Source organism: Salvelinus namaycush, chromosome 27 (genome assembly GCF_016432855.1).
Source record: "Salvelinus namaycush isolate Seneca chromosome 27, SaNama_1.0, whole genome shotgun sequence".
Taxonomy (NCBI): Eukaryota; Metazoa; Chordata; class Actinopteri; order Salmoniformes; family Salmonidae; genus Salvelinus; species Salvelinus namaycush.
The window spans coordinates 31,346,551-31,364,356 of NC_052333.1; the positions used below are offsets into that span (position 1 = coordinate 31,346,551).

At 43.0% G+C, this 17,806-nt stretch overlaps 2 protein-coding genes across 2 annotated transcripts; one reads left to right on the plus strand and one right to left on the minus strand.

Moving 5' to 3' along the window:
- Positions 1–78: 78 nt before the first annotated feature.
- Positions 79–4,349, plus strand: LOC120022847 (zinc finger protein 14-like). The gene is made up of 2 exons (XM_038966885.1): positions 79–1,553; positions 1,696–4,349. The coding sequence occupies exons 1-2, from the start codon at positions 140–142 to the stop codon at positions 3,576–3,578; spliced, it is 3,297 nt and encodes a 1,098-aa protein (XP_038822813.1). The 5' UTR covers positions 79–139; the 3' UTR covers positions 3,579–4,349.
- Positions 4,350–6,988: 2,639 nt separating this feature from the next.
- LOC120022766 (vesicle-associated membrane protein 2-like) lies at positions 6,989–17,169 on the minus strand. The gene is made up of 5 exons (XM_038966760.1): positions 16,608–17,169; positions 15,509–15,626; positions 13,905–14,063; positions 9,675–9,726; positions 6,989–7,351 (listed from the first exon to the last, which is right to left on the minus strand). Coding segments are annotated over exons 1-5 (348 nt in total). The 5' UTR covers positions 16,610–17,169; the 3' UTR covers positions 6,989–7,334.
- Between the last annotated feature and the right edge of the window lie 637 nt (positions 17,170–17,806).

The window sequence follows — 17,806 nt, forward strand, 5'->3', positions numbered from 1 at the left end:
AGTATATATCATTAAAGTCACAGGAAGACAAAATATTTCATTGTTTTCTACTTTTTTTCTCAATGTTTCAGGTCATTCATCTTGTGCTGATGATCGCATCCTCTCTTCACTGTCTCACTCGTTCTCAGAGAGGGTGGAAATGGACATTGATGAAGCACGCTCACATAGCCAGTCTGTAGCCACATGTGCACCCAGAAAAGAAATGGACACTTTGATAGAGCAAGATAATGCAGAGAAGGAGCTGGGGATGAGTTTGGACACGGTTAAGAAGGCAGTGGAAATGACGGATAGAAGGAACGAAGAATGGGGAGAGAAGAACTATGAGGAGAGACTGCAACATCAGTTGGCTTATAATGTTTTACAGGTCGAGATTGTAGATGGAGAAGACGTGTCCTCAACGTCATCGATGACAGCAGACGACGTCGGATGGACCTGCTGGACCCCCGATGAGACAACGGCACTCATCTCTGTATGGTCGGATGAACAGATCCTTCATAAGATGGAGGAAAGCTATAGAAAAAGACATGTTTACAGTGAGATATCGGAGTGTTTAAAGGAGCTTGGTGTCAAAAAGACGACGAAGCAGTGTCACAATAAGATTAAAGCCTTGAAGTGGAGATACAGAGAAACACTGAGGAACCCAAGCAGCCGACCGTGTCCATTCTTTTCTCAACTGCACAAATTTCTCGCCGCCACGCCTGACATGCCCGGTTCCAAGGAAACTGTCAAGGTTTCCGATGAAGTCGTGTCTTTGAATCAGGATGAAGGGCCTGCGGATGTCGAGTCGGAGCATCTAAATGAGGGAATGGTTTCTAGAAAAGGGAAAGACGAGACCCTCACCAAAAAGCAAACAGAAGAGGGAAAGAGGGATGAAGCTTTTTGCAGCCCTCAAAGTGACAGCAAGATGAAAATCCCCCCCAGGAAACTTTGTCGCAAACAGATGGTTGAAGATATGTCCTCAACAACATTGGTAGACAATGATACACGGACCTGGACCCTGGAGGGGACGAAAGCACTGATCTCCGTGTGGTCAAACAAACAGGTTCTTCAGATGATGGAGCAGAGTTACCGAAAAAAACATGCGTACTGTGAAGTTTCAGAGCGGCTAAAGAACATCGGCATCAAAAGGACGTGGAAGCAGTGCCAATCAAAGATGAAGCACATGAAGCACAGCTACAGACAAGCACTGAGGAACCCAAGCAGTAGTGGCCGAGCGACCTGTCCGTTCTTTTCTGAACTGCACACATTTCTCGCCGCCATGCCCGATATGCCTGGTTCCAAGGAAACTGTCAAGGTTTCCGATGAAGTCATGTCTTCAGATCAGGATGAAGGGCCTTCTGTGGATGTCGAGTCGGAGCATCTAAATGAGGAAATGGTTTCTAGAAAGGGGAAAGACGAGACGCCCACCAGAGAGCAAACGGAAGAGAGAAAGAGGGATGAAAGTGACAGCCGAATGAATATTGGAAGAAAACGGGCAGTTGAAGATGTGTCTGATATGGAACTAAAGCCCGTAATGCCGCGAGCCCAAGTTGATGACAACGGTCTTGTGACAGGTGAGTAAAACATTTAAATATTTTTAAACAATATATTTATGACATGTATGGCAGTTGTGTGTGTGTGTAATAACTGGGTTGAGAGTGACATCTTGATCCTCTGTGTCCTTTAACAATGGTACTTCTCTCCTCTCAACACCAGGTGGTGATCCTCGTCCTGTTTCCCATACCACAGGGCAGTCTTCTAAAAGAAGCAAACGTGCCAAAATATGCTCCTTATGTGGGAAGAGTTTTGTTGAAGCAAAGGATTTTACGACACACATGAGAACTCACACTGAGCAGAGCCCTCACCAGTGCACCCAGTGTGGCGAAGGCTTTGAAAATCCGGACGACTTACAAAAACATTGTCAGAATGATTGTGAGGAGATGATGAAACAGGAGGTCAATGAACACCAGCATGGAAAGGACAGGATCGCAGGAGAGTCCAGTAATGCAAGTACTGATCCAAAAACATGCCATCTATGCCATGAGACTTTTCAATTTCAGTATATGTTGAGAAGGCATCTTATTGTGTTTCACAAAGGCAGAAGACTTTTTAAGTGTCCTCTTTGTCTGAAGGGTTTTGCCTTCCTCAGTGCTTTGAAGAAACACCAGAGTAACAAAAGAGGTTGTCCTACAAGCGACGCCGTCAAAAAAAGGAAGGAGTTGGGGTCAAAAAACCCTTCTGCCCGCATAACTCCAGGACTTTCCGTAAATACAAATCATTCCAAAACGTGCCCTGTATGCCATGCAACTTTTTCACAAACGTCTAGTTTGAAAAGCCACTATTTTTACCACCATGCCCCAGACAAAAGCCGCTTCAAGTGTCCCCGATGTTTGAAGGCTTTTGTATCCCACAGTCAAAGGAAGAGACACCAGCAGAGCAAAAGAGGTTGTCGGTTAGAGAGAAGTCACAAAAATGGGAGTAGACCAGCATGGTCGCTGGCTCTTAGGGAAAAGAATAATGAGATTCCTCAGCCTTCCAGTACAGCAACCCAGGAACCAACAACCTCTCAAGTTCCCACCACTATAGCACAGTCCTCTAATAAAAAGACAATTCCCAAAGCATGTCCTGTATGCCAGAAGACTTTTAAATTTGAAGCAACCATGGTAAGGCACATTGCTTCTCACCAAAAGGAAAGTCTCAACAAGTGCCCTGACATTTTGAAGTGTACCTTTTGTGAAGAGATATTTTCTCAGGGCATGGACCTGAAGAGCCACTACAGTCGTACTCATCAATTTACGGGACCGTTCCCATGCCCTTCTTGTCAGAAGACTTTTGTTTCATTAACTGAGCTGCGCTTACATCAGAGAAATGAGTCCACTCCTTACCAATGCTCAGTGTGCCAGCGACTATTCCGAACACAGTATACCCTAACTATTCACGAGCGAATTCACACAGGGGAGAAACCGTTCCTCTGCGCCGAGTGTGGAAAGGGTTTCCGGAGTGAAAAACTACTACAATCACACTCTAAGAGTCATGTTGAGGGAAAACCCCACTCTTGCTCCACTTGTGGGAAAAGGTTCCAGAGAAGAGAGCTATTAAAACAACACATGTTACATCACAAAGATGCCGCTTTCATCTGCCCAGACTGTGGGAAGAAGTTTTTTCAGTTGGTATGGTTAAGAAGGCATATGTTAATCCACACTGGCGAGAGACCGTTCCTCTGTGATCTCTGCGGGAAGGGTTTCAAATCTACAGCTGAATTGAGGATACACACCCGGACACACACTGGAGAACGGCCATTCAAGTGCCAAGAATGTGGAAAAGGTTGTAGGCAGAAGAGTGAGCTGCAGGAGCATCTACGGAGACACACAGGGGAGAGGCCGTATCCGTGCACCGTGTGCGATAAACGCTTTTATGTCAGCAAAGATAGAAAACGACATATGCTCATCCATACTGGAGAGAAGCCGTTCAAATGTCAAGCATGTGGCCTGGCTTTCAACCGTAGAACACTTTTGAGGGTACACCAAAAAAACAAGTTGTGTTTATATAGCCATACAAGTCCCCTACATTATACACCCCTACATTACACATCATTGTAATGTTGGGGATTTGTGGTCCTCGATCAGTGTTTGGATTCATGAAAGTAATCTGCTCCTTACATTTGAGAATAGTAATTGTTACGTTACATATTACTCGTTATCATATGAGCGAAGCCCCACCGAGGCGCTTTGCTCAGTGCTGAATCCTTCATTCACAATTGGCAATTGATAGCCTAATATTGTCACCCATCAGGCTATTGAATTTAATCTGTTTTTTAGGCTACATCTATTATATGTGTGAAATTAGTTTCCATCTGCCATTAGTCAACTGTCGGGTGAAGGAAGGGCAGTGGGGGCAAACTAAGTCCTCCTAAGCAAGGCTAACGAAATTCAGTGTAGTCCGAAATGATTGACACCCTTGATAAAGATGAGCAAAAATGACAAAAATATATAATTGAAATACTGAGCTATATTGTATGTTAAAAAAGAAAAAAAAGGGAAATATTATTTTATACAATTGCTCACATGAGATTTTGTTTAACAATTCATTTATTTTTTAAAGGTAGGGGTCAAAATGAATTCCTCACGTTCATTCCAGATCCTTGATATCCTTCGTCTGCGTTTATGGACCGCCCTCTTCAATTCCAACCATAGGTTTTCAATGGGTTTCAATTGCAAAATGGCATTATACTTGGAAAGATAGTTTAATCTGTGGACATTTGAGGCTTGAAGAATGATTGATGGATTGGCCACTGTGGGTGATAATCCAGGATTTGCAGAAAGAGAAAATTAGGAATGTACAGTACGAGTCAAAAGTTTGGACAAACCTACTAATTCAAGGGTTTTTCTTTATTTTTACTATTTTCTACATTGTAAAACTAGACATTGACATCAACTATGAAATAACACATATGGAATCATGTAGTAACCAGCCAAGAGTGTGCAAAGCTGTCAAGGCAAAGGGTGGCTACTTTGAAGAATCTCAAATCTAAAATATATTTAGATTTGTTTAACACTTTTTTGGTTACTACATGATTCCATATGTTATTTCATAGTTTTAATGTCAATGTCTTGTCTTACAATGTAAAAATAAAGAAAAATCTTTGAATGTGTAGGTGTGTCCAAACTTTTGACTGGTACTGTATGTATAATTATTTAACTACATGTTCCGTACATGTGAGTGAAAATAGCTGTATAGCTGTTAGTAGAATTATGGTTGTCCATTAGTTTAGTGCAATCAGGAGGGGTGGTAGGGGAATAATTTAAAGGGGATTAGAAATGATGCAAATAATTATTTATATAATTAGGAATTGTGTATGTTAGAATGGTCATGAACCATCTTATGATGGTCCAAAGATCAGTCCTATTGGTCAGGGAGTTTGTCAACCATGGTTTGCCAGTACTGTGGTAAGATATTGTGAAGAATTTACCTGCACTGTATGTTAGCTAGCAAGACAGTTTTAGAGGAATGACTCAATCTTTTTGTATTAACCCTAAATATGCCAACATTCCATTCAAACAATTTAGTCAATCCACAGCCATACACCGTCTCAAATCTGTTGATAGGCCTTAAGCCGAAACCACACAGAGCGACGCCGTCGACGGTGTCAAAATTTGCTTGCGAGAGTAGAGCGCGTCAATTCACATACATTACGTAGAGTATGCCAATTTAATGTCGTGAGAATCCATAATAAACGGCTGTATTTTTATGTTCGCTTTGTAGCCCTTGTCAATTATTGTTGTGTTCCTTTTTTACTCACTTTATATGTCCTACGGGAGCCACTGTATCGGCCTCCTGTTATGTTGGGTCACAAGGAGAGTTGTAGCTACCCCTACTGTAGCGGTTTATAAAGAATTGAGCTAGTCTCATTCTTTCTACATAACAGTATTCTCTCTTGGAGAGAGTTCCTTTAGTTTCCCAGCCATAGCCTACCTAGGCTATATGCCTGTGTCGAAATTAACAGGTAGGCATAAAGTTATTGTTTTCAAATATGTATTATTGACACTGGCAGCTAAACTTTTTACATTTAACTATAAATGTTAATTTCTGACATGCACAACGTCTATTTTCTGGCAATTTATCTGCTCACTTCATAAACGTGCTTTCTAATTTAAAGCACATGATGCCGTTGACGGTGTTGACGCTCGCGGCCCGTCTGTATTCTCTCATTCCTGCTTGTAAAAAATAAAAACGTTTTTCGTTTGATTTGGGCTTGACAAGTAGTAAATGCAACAACTACTGATATTGTATCATATAATGGCACTCACAGCTTTCCAAGAACAAATTTGATATTTATACAGAAAATGTGTATAAAACTCAAACTATTTATTAGATGACAATATTTTGGGTTGACTAAAATCCCATTACACAATTTATGACATCACATGCTTTTTATTTTCCTACATATGTAAAAGCAGGAAATGCATCACCTATGCCTTTACTGCCATTCATTCCACTATGCCTTTACTGCCATTCATTCCAATTAGACCATTCATTCCAATTAGACTGGTTTTGGATTCCTCCCTGACCAAGATGGCTGCCATTTTGGTCCCATTATGGAACTTTGAGGATATATGCCATACGCCCTTTAGTAATATAATAGGATCTCTATGGATAGAACCCACAAATAAGCAGATACAATTGTGGGTTTAGATGTGTGCTTGAGGTTCTTATCTTGCTGGAAAATCACTTGCGGGCAAGTTTCAGCAACCAGGTTTTTGGCCAAAATTATCATGAACTACCCAGTAACAGATCGTGTTAGTTTTAATCAGCTAACTTACTTTCAGGGGATAAACTAGGTGGCAATATCCAAATATTGGTTGATTTGTTAGTCATCTATAGCTACCTGGTCTCAGAACATTTCTTATTATTCTGTACGTAAATCTGAAACATGCCATTAAGTATGATATTTTACATCCGTGCAGATTGTCCACTAAAGTAAACTGGGTGAACTATATTATTTCCCTCTGTTTACTGTCATAAACCTACATGGGGGTGTGTTTAGTTCTCATAACCTGTTGTCTTTCTTTGCTATTATTGTACCTTTTTACAGTGAAGTTAGATTGGAGGGAGGTATACAGGTCTTAAGGGAGAGAAACAAAGGACATGTGGATATCAAAAGACCACTATAATACCTAACAAGTAGTTCACAAGACGTGCATAATAATTTGAAAAACAGAAGAGACGATCATTGATTGGGGAAAAAAATGGAGGGAAACTCATTCAACATGGAGCGATCGGGGTTCGTTTTTGAAACGGGATTCATGCTCCCCCTTTGTTCCAGCTCTATAACTTTTGTCCATGTGGTCCCCCCGCCTTCCCCCCCTCAATATATCAGAGAAGTCCATGCAGTCATTAAATGTTATAAGCCTTGTGTAATCACAAATGGGGGGGGGGGGGGTGAAGAAAGACAAAAAGACTTGGAGAGAGCGCCAAAAATAGAATAGATACTTTATTGTCCATTTTACAACAGAAGTTGATTGATTTGCTGTCACAATACCCAACCTTACACACACACACACCCACAAGGTCCGGGGAAGCACAGCGTCAGCCACCGAGCAGCGCCGCCAGAGCAATTGTAGGGATTAAGTGCCTTGCTCAAGGACACAGCGGCAGAGAACAACCCGTGAGGATAGAAGAGGGAGAGGCAGTGCGCCGACGTCTACGCGTGCATGGTGGTTTTCAGATGGAAGGCATTGGTAAGAAGAGGGGGATGAAGGAGAGGAGGGGTAAAGGGAAGGCTGGATTCACACGTGGATTTGGCGGCATTTCAGTATCTCGTCTTGCGCTTGTTGTCCGTCCCTGAAGAGGCCAGCTCAATAATAGAAATACACTGCAAGGGAGAAGATGAAAGAAACCATGTACAGTGCCTTCGGAAAGTATTCAGACCTCTTCCACATTTTGTTACGTTACAGCCTTATTCTAAAAATTGATTAAATACATTTTTCTCATCAATCTACACAATACCCCGTAATGACAAAGTGAAAACAGGTTTTTAGAAATTTTTGCAATTGTATTAAAAATTTAAAACAAAATATCTTATTTACATAAGTATTCAAAGACTTTATGAGACTCGAAATTGAGCTCGGGTGCATCCTGTTTCCTGTTTCTACAACTAGGAGTCCACCTGTGGTAAATTCAATTGATTGGACATGATTTGGAAAGGCACACACCGGTCTATATAAGGTCCCACAGTTGACTGCATGTCAGAGCACAAACCAAGAAATGAGATTGAAGGAATTGTCCGTAGAGCTCCGAGACAGGATTGTGTCGAGGCACAGATCTGGGGAAGGGGTACCAAAACATTTCTGCAGCATTGAAGGTCCAAAAGAACACAGTGGCCTCCATCATTCTTAAATGGAAGAAGTTTGGAACCACCAAGACTCTTCCTAGAGCTGGTTACCCGGCCAAACTGAGCAATCGGGGGAGAAGGGCCTTGGACAGGGAGGTGACCAAGAACCCGATGGTCTCTCTGACAGAGCTCCAGAGTTCCTCTGTGGAGATGGGAGAACCTACCAAAAGGACAACCACCTCTGCAGCACTCCACCAATCAGGCCTTTATGGTAGAGTGGCGAAACAAGAGATGAGAAACAAGATTCTCTGGTCTGATGAAACGAAGATTCTCTGGTCTGATGAAACCAAGATTGAACTCTTTGGCCTGAATGCCAAGCGTCACATCTGTAGGAAACCTAGCACCATCCCTACGGTGAAGCATGATGGTGGTAGCATCATGCTGTGGGGATGTTTTTCAGAGGCAGGGATTGGGAGACTAGTCAGGATCGAGGGAAAAATGACCAGAGCAAAGTACAGAGATCCTTGATAAAAACTTGCTCCAGAACGCTCAGGACCTCAGACTGGGGTGAAGGTTCACCTTCCAACAGGACAACAACCCTAAGCACACAGCCAAGACAACGCAGGAGTGGCTTTGGGACAAGTCTTTGAATGTCCTTGGGTGGCCCAGCCAGTGTCCGGACTTGAACCCTATCTAACATCTCTGGAGAGACCTGAAAATAGCTGTGCAGCACTCCCCATCCAACCTGACAGAGCTTGAGAGGATCTGCAGAGAAGAATGGGAGAAACTCCCCAAATACAGGTGTGCCAAGCTCGTAGCATCATACCCAAGAAGACGTGAGGCTGTAATCACTGCCAAAGTAAAGGTTCTGAATACTTATGTAAATGTGATATCAGTTTTTTTATACGTTTGCAAAAATTTCTAAAAACCTGTTTTTGCTTTGTCATTAGGAGTATTGTCTGTAGATTGATGAGGGGAAAAAAATATTTTATCCATTTTAGAATAAGGCTGTAACGTAACAAAATGTGGGAAAAGTACAGGGGTCTGACTACTTCCCGAATACACTGTAAATATCACAGAGTAAACAGTTGTTTCCTACTTTTGACTACAGGCTACAGCAATACAAAAATAAATGTGCATGTGTTTCACAAAACTCAAGTGAAGCAGACTTTGTAAGTGAAAATGTATACTGAACAAAAAATATAAACGCAACATAAAACAATGATTTTACTAAGTTACAGTTGATATAAGGAAATCAGTCAATTGAAATAAATAAATTAGGCCCAAATCTATGGATTTCACACGACTGGGCAGGGGCATAGCTGTGGGTGGGCCTGGGAGAGCATAGGCCCACCCACTTGGGAGCCAGGCCCAGCCAATCAGAATGAGTTTTTCCCCACAAAAGGGCTTTATTACAGACATAAATACTCCTCAGTTTCATTGGCTGGTCTCAGATAATCCCACAGGTGAAGAAGCCGGATGTGGAGATCCTGGGCTGGCGTGGTTACATGTGGTCTGCGGTTGTGAGGCCAGTTGGACAAACTGCCAAATTTGCTAAAACGACGGATGTCTCAAAACTTGAGACATCTGTGGCATTGTGTTGTGACAAAACTGCAGATTTGAGTGGCCTTTCATGCTGTCTAATCAGCTTCTTGATATGCCACATGTCAGGGGGATGGATTATCTTGGCAAAGGAGAACTGCTCACTGACAGGGATGTAAACAAATTAGTGCACAACATTTTATAGAAAAGCTTTTTGTGTGTATGGCAAATTTTGGGGATCTTATCTCAGCTCATGAAACATGGGCCCATCACTTTACATGCGTTTATATTTTGATTCAGTATAGATATATATGGTACTTACAGAAGACAACTCCAACACATATGACTCCTATGATTCCCATTATGATCATCATCTGAAAAAAAACGATATAAAACCTTCAAATATGAACACTTCTATATTAATCTCTAACACATTTCTGTATCATTTTTAAATCTGGAGAGGGCTGAATCTAAAATCCCTTCAATGTTACTCTCTCATCATGACAGCTGTAACCTTGCTCTTTGCATATACACTACATAACCAAAAGTATGTGGACACCTGCTCATCGAAAAACTCATTCCAAAATCATGGGCATTAATATGGAGTTGGTCCCCCCTTTGCTGCTATAACAGCCTCCACTCTTCTGGGAAGGCTTTCCACTAGATGTTGGAACATTGCTGCGGGGACTTGCTTCCATTCAGCCACAAGAGCATTAGTGAGGTCGGGCACTGAAGTTGGCCGATTAAGCCTGGCTCGCAGTTGGTGTTCCAATTCATCCCAAAGGTGTTCGATGGGGTTAAGGTCAGGGCTCTGTGCAGGCCAGTCAAGTTCTTCCACTACGATCTCGACAAACCATTTCTGAATGGACCTCGCATTTCTGTATGGAGCAAACTGTTGGTTTTCCATGGCCCAAAAGTTGGAAGCACAGAATAGTCTAGAATGTAATTGTATGCTTTAGCGTTAAGATTTCCCTTCACTTGAACTAAGGGCCTAGCGCAAACTATGCTCGGCCATAGAAACCCATTTCATGAAGCTCCCGACGCTTCAGCACTCGCCGGTCCCGTTCTGTGGGCTTGTGTGGCCTACCACTCCGCGGCTGAGCTGTTGTTGCTCCTAGACGTTTCCACTTCACTATAAAAGCACTTACAGTTGAGCGGGGCAGCTCTAGCAAGGCAGAAATCTGGCAAACTGACTTGATGGAAAGGTGGCCTCCTACGATGGTGCCATGTTGAAAGTCACTGAGTTCTTCAGTAAGGCCATTCTACTGCCAATGTTTGTCTATGGAGATTGCATGGCAGTGTGCTCGATTTTATACACCTGTCAGCAGCGGGTGTGGCTGAAATAGCCGAATCCACTAATTTGAAGTGGCGTCCACATACTTTGTATATATAGTGTATATTGCTTGCTGTTGCTTCTCTCCATCTCTCTCGTGGTTATTTACAATGTAGAGTAGATCAGCTACTGATCATAAACAGATCAAAATGTAGTGCGTCACATAGGCCGGGATTCAATCCAAGAGCAGCGGACTGGGAAGCCAACCTTTTTAAAAGGCAATTTCCAAAGCAAAATGCATGCACATGTCGGTTGAAGCGTAAATGACCTTTAAAAGTCTGCTCTATAATGTCCCTTACATTGAATCCCAGCCATAGTAAACTCAGAAAAAAAAGAAACGTCCCTTTTTCAGGACCATGTCTTTCAAAGATAATTCGTAAACATCCAAATAACTTCACAGATCTTCATTGTAAAGGGTATAAACACTTATTCCCATGCGTGTTCAATGAACCATAAACAATTAATGACCATGCACCTGTGGAACGGTCGTTAAGACACTAACAGCTTAGACGGTAGGCAATTAAGGTCACAGTTATGAAAACTTAGGACATAAGAGGCCTTTCTACTGACTCTGAAAAACACCAAAAGAAAGATGCCCAGGGTCCCTGCTCATCTGCGTGAACGTGCCTTAGGCATGCTGCAAGGAGGCATGAGGACTGCAGATGTGGCCAGGGCAATAAATTGCAATGTCCATACTGTGAGACGCCTAAGACAGCGCTACAGGAAGATAGGACGGACAGCTGATCTTCCTCGCAATGGCAGACTGCGTGTAACAACACCTGCACAGGATCGGTACAGCCGAACATCACACCTGCCGGACAGGTACAGGATGGCAACAACAACTGCCCGAGTTACACCAGGAACGCACAATCCCTCCATCAGTGCTCAGACTGTCCGCAATAGGCTGAGAGAGGCTGGACTGAGGGCTTGTAGGCCTGTTGTAAGGCTGGTCCTCACCAGAGGACAACGTCGCCTATGGGCACAAACCCACCATCACTGGAACAGACAGGACTGGCAAAAAGTGCTCTTCACTGACGAGTCGTGGTTTTGTCTCACCAGGGATGATGGACGGATTCGCGTTTATCGTCGAAGGAATGAGCGTTACACCGAGGCCTGTACTCTGGAGCGGGATCGATTTGGAGGTGGAGGGTCCGTCATGGTCTGGAGCGGTGTGTCACAGCATCATCGGACTGAGCTTGTTGTCATTGCAGGCAATCTCAACGCTGTGCGTTACAGGGAAGACATCCTCCCTCATGTGGTACCCTTCCTACAGGCTCATCCTGACATGGCCCTCCAGCATGACAATGCCACCAGCCATACTGCTCGTTCTGTGCGTGATTTCCTGCAAGACAGGAATGTCAGTGTTCTGCCATGGCCAGCGAAGAGCACAGATCTCAATCCCATTGAGCACGTCTGGGACCTGTTGGATCGGGAGTGAGGGCTAGGGACATTCCCCACAGAAATGTCCGGGAACTTGCAGTTGCCTTGGTGGAAGAGTGGGGTAACATCTCACAGCAAGAACTGGCAAATCTGGTGCAGTCCATGAGGAGGAGATGCACTGCAGTACTTAATGCAGCTGGTGGCCACACCAGATACTGACTGTTACTTTTGATTTTGACCCCCCCTTTGTTCAGGGACACATTATTCAATTTCTGTTAGTCACATGTCTGTGGAACTTGTTCAGTTTGTGTCACAGTTGTTGAATATTGTTGTGTAAATATTTGTATGAACAAATGTGAAATTTGCTGATAATAAACGCAGTTGACAGTGAGAGGACCTTTCTTTTTTTTGCTGAGTTTATAAACCAAAGCACTATAATACTGCTGCAGAACGTCCCATGTGGATTATATGCCAAGAAGACGTAAGCATGACTATGACACTACTGCGAGCCAATCATCAAATCACATTCATTTCTAAAGACCTTTTTACATCAGAAATGACCTAAACAGGTACACCGGTGTGATGTGGTTTATGCCTGTATGGCAAAGAATGATTCCATTTCAGAGAGAGGTTAGCCGTGATGAATATTATATTAGAGCCGGCTCTGTAGCGCATAAGAGAGGAGAAAAATACAAATAAACTATTGGGGCGGAGACTGGATGACAGATTATACAAGGGGATCGTGAGCGAGAGGGCGAAAGAGAGAGAGAGAGGAAGGGAGGGTTAGTACATAACAGAGGAAGAGAGGAATAGAGGGAGCATTAGAGTGAGAGGGAGAGAGGGATGAGCTGTAGGGGTTACATCACGAGTCGAGCCACAGCTGAGTTTATAATCCTGCATCACACTGTAATCCAGATTGGGATTTCTAACCACTCCCCCTCCTCAATGGACACACGTGATTGGACGGGCGACGGGACAGCCATCTGTGCTCAAAAGCAGAGGGGGGTGGTTGAGGGTTTATAAATTCATGCTGTAAGAAAGGTGGATTGAAGCATGGTTGATAGAAGGATCTACATTGTGTATCTAGTAAGGACTCTATTCAATCCGTATCGCCGAAGTTCAACATTACAGCGTGACTGAAATTTCAAGGCAATGTTCCCGTGTTAGCGGCTGCATTCACAATAAAAAAACGTTGCATATGTCGGCTCAACTGAAAATTCAAGTTACATTCCTACTGTGCAATCTAACACTTCAGCGATACAGAGTGAATAGAGCTCTAAGTGAGGTCACAGGAGAAAGGAGAAAACAAAGGCCTAAGATGGTAGTTGTAGAGGCAAAGGGTCACATAGACTGGCAGGATTTGCACTTTTGGGAATGTTCTGTTGGTTCCATATTCTGTTGGTTCCAGGTAAGCTCAGTCAAGCGCAGCTAAAGTGAAGGATTTCAAATAATCTATGAACCCAGGTCTGATATGTTGGAGAGAGAGTTCTCTCTGTATAGGGACATCATTTGTATAAAATGTCTGAGCACTGTGGAAATACACCAATACCTTATCATGACATACAGTTAGTGTGTGACGGCCATGCTATGGTAGCCTGCACTATGCAAGCCTAAGCATAAAACAGCAAACTCACTTTATAATTAAAGAGTGACCTATGTGAAGGTTATTTTACAAATGACTCCTGCTTGTGTGAAGAGTTGCATGAGACCTGAAGACTTGTGTTAGCCCCCTGAAGTAATGTATAGGCGTTAACTCAGAGGGCTAATACAGACCTACGGCGTGTAGGAGAACCAGGTTTGACCCCAGTCGGTCACATACGCACACGCACAAACACGAACCTTGAGGTTTTTCCACCAGTACTTGTTCTTCAGCTTGGCAGCGCTGCTCTCGAACTGTGAGGCCCCGGCTTGCAGCGCGTCGGCCCTGTCGTCCAGCTCTGACAGTCTCTGATCCCTCTCCAACACCTTGTCCACGTTCACACGCATGATGTCCACAACCTATAGGAGACAGGAGTAGAAAGGAGAGGACAGTCAGCATCATGCTAGTTTGGCCTTACCAGACCTCAACACTGTATTCTTGTTGATGAAGAAACCTACAGGTATCTGCCAAAAATAAAGGAAACACCAACATAAAGTGTGTTAATAGGGCGTTGGGGCACCACGAGGCAGAACAGCTTCAATGCACCGTGGCATAGATTCTATACGTGTCTGGAACTCTATTGGAGGGATGTGACACCATTCTTCCACAAGAAACTCCATAATTTGGTGTTTTGTTGATGGTGGTTGAAAACGCTGTCTCAGGCACCACTCCAGAATCTCCCATAAGTGTTCAGTTGGGTTGAAATCTGGTGACTAAGACGGCCATGGCAGATGGTTTACACCATGTTCATGCTCATCAAACCATTAGTGACCAAGAGTTCCCTGTGGGGGGCATTGTCATCCTATGGGGGCATAGCCATGGTAGCCAAAATAATAGCCTGCCCAACATTTTTTTTATACATGAGCCTAAGCACGATGGGATGTTAATTGCTTAATTAACTCCTCAACCACACCTGTGGGGAAGCGCCCTCTTTCAATATACTTTGTAGCCCTCATTTACTCAAATGTTTCCATTATTTTGTCAGTTACCTGTAGAACGTCTGCAGTGGAGGCTAGCATTGCCCCGAATGGTCGGGAAATCAATTCTGACAGAGTAGAAGTAATGTGAACTTTTAACTGCCAATGTCAGTGATGTACGGTAGACGGTAAGGACAGGACAGAGTCGACATTACCCAATGACCAGGTAATCAATCACGTCTGATCAGAACGGATGTTGTGAATCGTTGATTGAATGCTACGGTATTTCAATAGCAACGTTTTTACCTCTATGGGCCCTGTTCATCCTCATTATGAGTGATTACAAAGGATGTGTAAACCTCAACTTTAAAATGTTGATGTGACTCACACAGATGGCTGGAGAATACGTCAGGTTGTCTCTCTCTGTGATCAATGTTTTCCGCCCCTGTAACCTCTCACTGACTCATCCCTCTTTTCTTCGATCATTCTTCCTTTTATGGACCACTCATCCTTTAATCCCTTCCTGCCTCCCATCAGCTTGCCCATCTTCTCCACCTAGGAGCCCCATCCTCCCATCGTTCTTGACTTTGATTTTCTCAGGAACAATTTTCATCTTACGTCGTACTACAGTAAAGAGAGTACCCTTTATCCTCTCATCTCTTCTTTCCCCTGGCTTTATCCTTTCCTCCTTCCCTCCATTCATACCCTTCATTATCGTTTCATCCCACCTTCCACCTGGTCTTTATAAATGTTTGCTTCACATATAAGCCTTCTGTACATCCCTGACAGATAAAGGTTGTTTACATGATCGTCTAAATAAATGAATCACACTGACATATCATCAAGAACAACACTTTTAAAAAACGGTCCTCTTCTCCGAGTCTTACCTCGTCCACCTGTGCCTGTGTCTGCTGTAGTCGTCGGTTACTGGTGAGGTTGGGTGCTGGGGCCGAAGGCCCCCCCTCTCCCTCAGCGGCTCCCGAGGTTCCTGCGTCTGGGGTCGACCTGCGGAGAGAGAGAGGCATTAGGTTCCTAACAACAGGAACTGACAAAAACCCACCAAAACGGATTATTTGTGTACCTGTTTGACATTTTCCTGCATCGTTAGGAAATAAAAACATAACCATTTTGCTGCACGCACATAGACTTTGATTTTATCTGAGCCATATAGTAAGTAGCCTATACTAGCATTAGCATCTAAGTGAAGAAGAACTGAAGTGGGCCTCTTCAAACACTAACTATTAATAAGCCGTTTTTGTCAGTTGTTTTTATATATTGGCTATGGTATAAAATTGTCCATATTATGTTTAAACTATAAAGGCAAATCATATCATCATGTCTGAGCAAACCCTGACCGAACAACCACTCTGGTTTGATATGGTACAGAGCCTGTATTAGACAGGCTTGATTTCCACTGGCAAAATGGAGAGGGATTAGTGGGAAAAAGCCATGAAGGCTGCTCTTAACAAAGATGGATGCATCTTGTTCCAGATAAACAAGCCAGGCAAAGGGCTGTGGGCTAGTGACTGAGTAGATTAAAAAAACAACGATCAAAATGATGTATTTTTTAAACACTGCAACACTTCATAAAAGCCAATATGAAGTTGAGCACGGTGATGAATATTGACTGAGTCATTGATGAATGAGTCATTCTACTATTGATATGGTGAGACTGACAATATACTGAGAGACATGTAGCCTAACATTTCATTGTAATAGGCCTGCTTTCTGTGATGTATTTGACCTTTTCGGGTAGACTATTGGAATACTAAAATAAATATATAACAGCAACTGTTTTAATAGAGCTTTAGTTTAGCAGAACCCTAACCCATAATTGCATTTAGTTGACAATACCCAAAACAAACACTTTCTCTAACATCCTAAAATCATTATTTAACACACCGTATCTCTATCAGACACTATTTTAGAAATACATCGTATACATTTAGCTGAATTAAAAAACAGGATACAATTCAGTTTACTCACATGTCGATGGTAGCTGCTTTATACTAAATAATCCGCTTTCAAGGGAGAGAGGAGAGGGAGGGCTCGCACAGTGAGAGAGAGTGAGAGAGAGAGAGAGAGAGCGAGAGAGAGACTATAGCTATGTTTGTGAAAGTAGTACTATCCACAGACAAGGGAACGATTGGTTCAGTACTCCGTAGGAATCCAGACGTATTCTGTCACTTTGGTCCAATTTATTCCAAACTCTCTACTGAAACAACTGCGAGGCGCCGCCTGTGGAAAATGTCGATGAGCCTTTGACGCACGACTCGCAGTCGGCAGGCACACAGAGTGATGTAGCAGGTTCCCTGTATGTGACCGTCCCAATCGATAGTTATAAAAACACTACTATTTGAAGTCAAAACACTAGATCCAAAGTTTTGGAGCGATATAGTCGACTGCTGAAAAATATAGCCAATGGAAATGATCACTTGCTTGTCGCCACGAGAAAAGTGCGCTCTCTCAGAATGTATAATTCCATCAGAAAAACTACAGCTGCTCTGACTTGCTTTTGTGAACCTCTAGGGAGAGCCTACTGCTTTGTTTCGTTTTTCTCAGACCAATGACGCTTGAAAGTAACTCATGTCAGCTTCTAAGAGTAAATCCACTGCAAAACAGAAATGGAACTAGCTCAACATAGAGTGAGTGTGTGTTCTGGTTGCTTCGAGTTTATGCATAAGCAAGAAATCCCGTTTAGGCAGCAGATCATTATGAAGTTGAGGTCATCTGTAGTGGTCACGAAAGGCTCTCCAGCAATGACTTCAAAGTCGAGTCATTCGTTTCTTGTTTGGCTTTTAGGAAAGTCTAAATGGAAAGCGAATTCTAAAATAATTAGGGAGTATGCGCCTGAGGGGGAAAAATTCTATCATGGAAATTAATAGAAACAAACAAACTCCCGGGACCACAGTCTCCTTCAAGATATTTTATTCTGTACACCACTTCCATGAATACATTGACAGATTGTTTCCCTTTGTTTCCAACCTAGAGGTTGTTCAGTAACACAGATACAGTGTATACACAGTCCCAGATCAAATATATTGGTCTCACAGGAGTACACGTCGTAGTTCGCAACCCCTTAATCATTCTAATCTTCCTTTACAATGATGCTGTTTGACAAATTCATATTGGAAAAATTACCTGCATTTCAAATAATGTTGAGACTGGAAATGTCATGTTTAACT

Bases quoted from the DNA above. Each gene is read 5' to 3' on its own strand.
- LOC120022847 (XM_038966885.1), top strand. From the start codon at position 140: ATGGACATTGATGAAGCACGCTCACATAGCCAGTCTGTAGCCACATGT. The intron at 1,554-1,695 runs GTGAGTAAAACA...TCTCAACACCAG, and splicing joins TGACAACGGTCTTGTGACAG to GTGGTGATCCTCGTCCTGTT.
- LOC120022766 (XM_038966760.1), bottom strand. The intron at 14,064-15,508 runs GTAAGACTCGGA...TGTCTCCTATAG, and splicing joins CACAGGCACAGGTGGACGAG to GTTGTGGACATCATGCGTGT. The intron at 9,727-13,904 runs GTTCGTGTTTGT...GTTTTTTTTCAG, and splicing joins ACTGGTGGAAAAACCTCAAG to ATGATGATCATAATGGGAAT.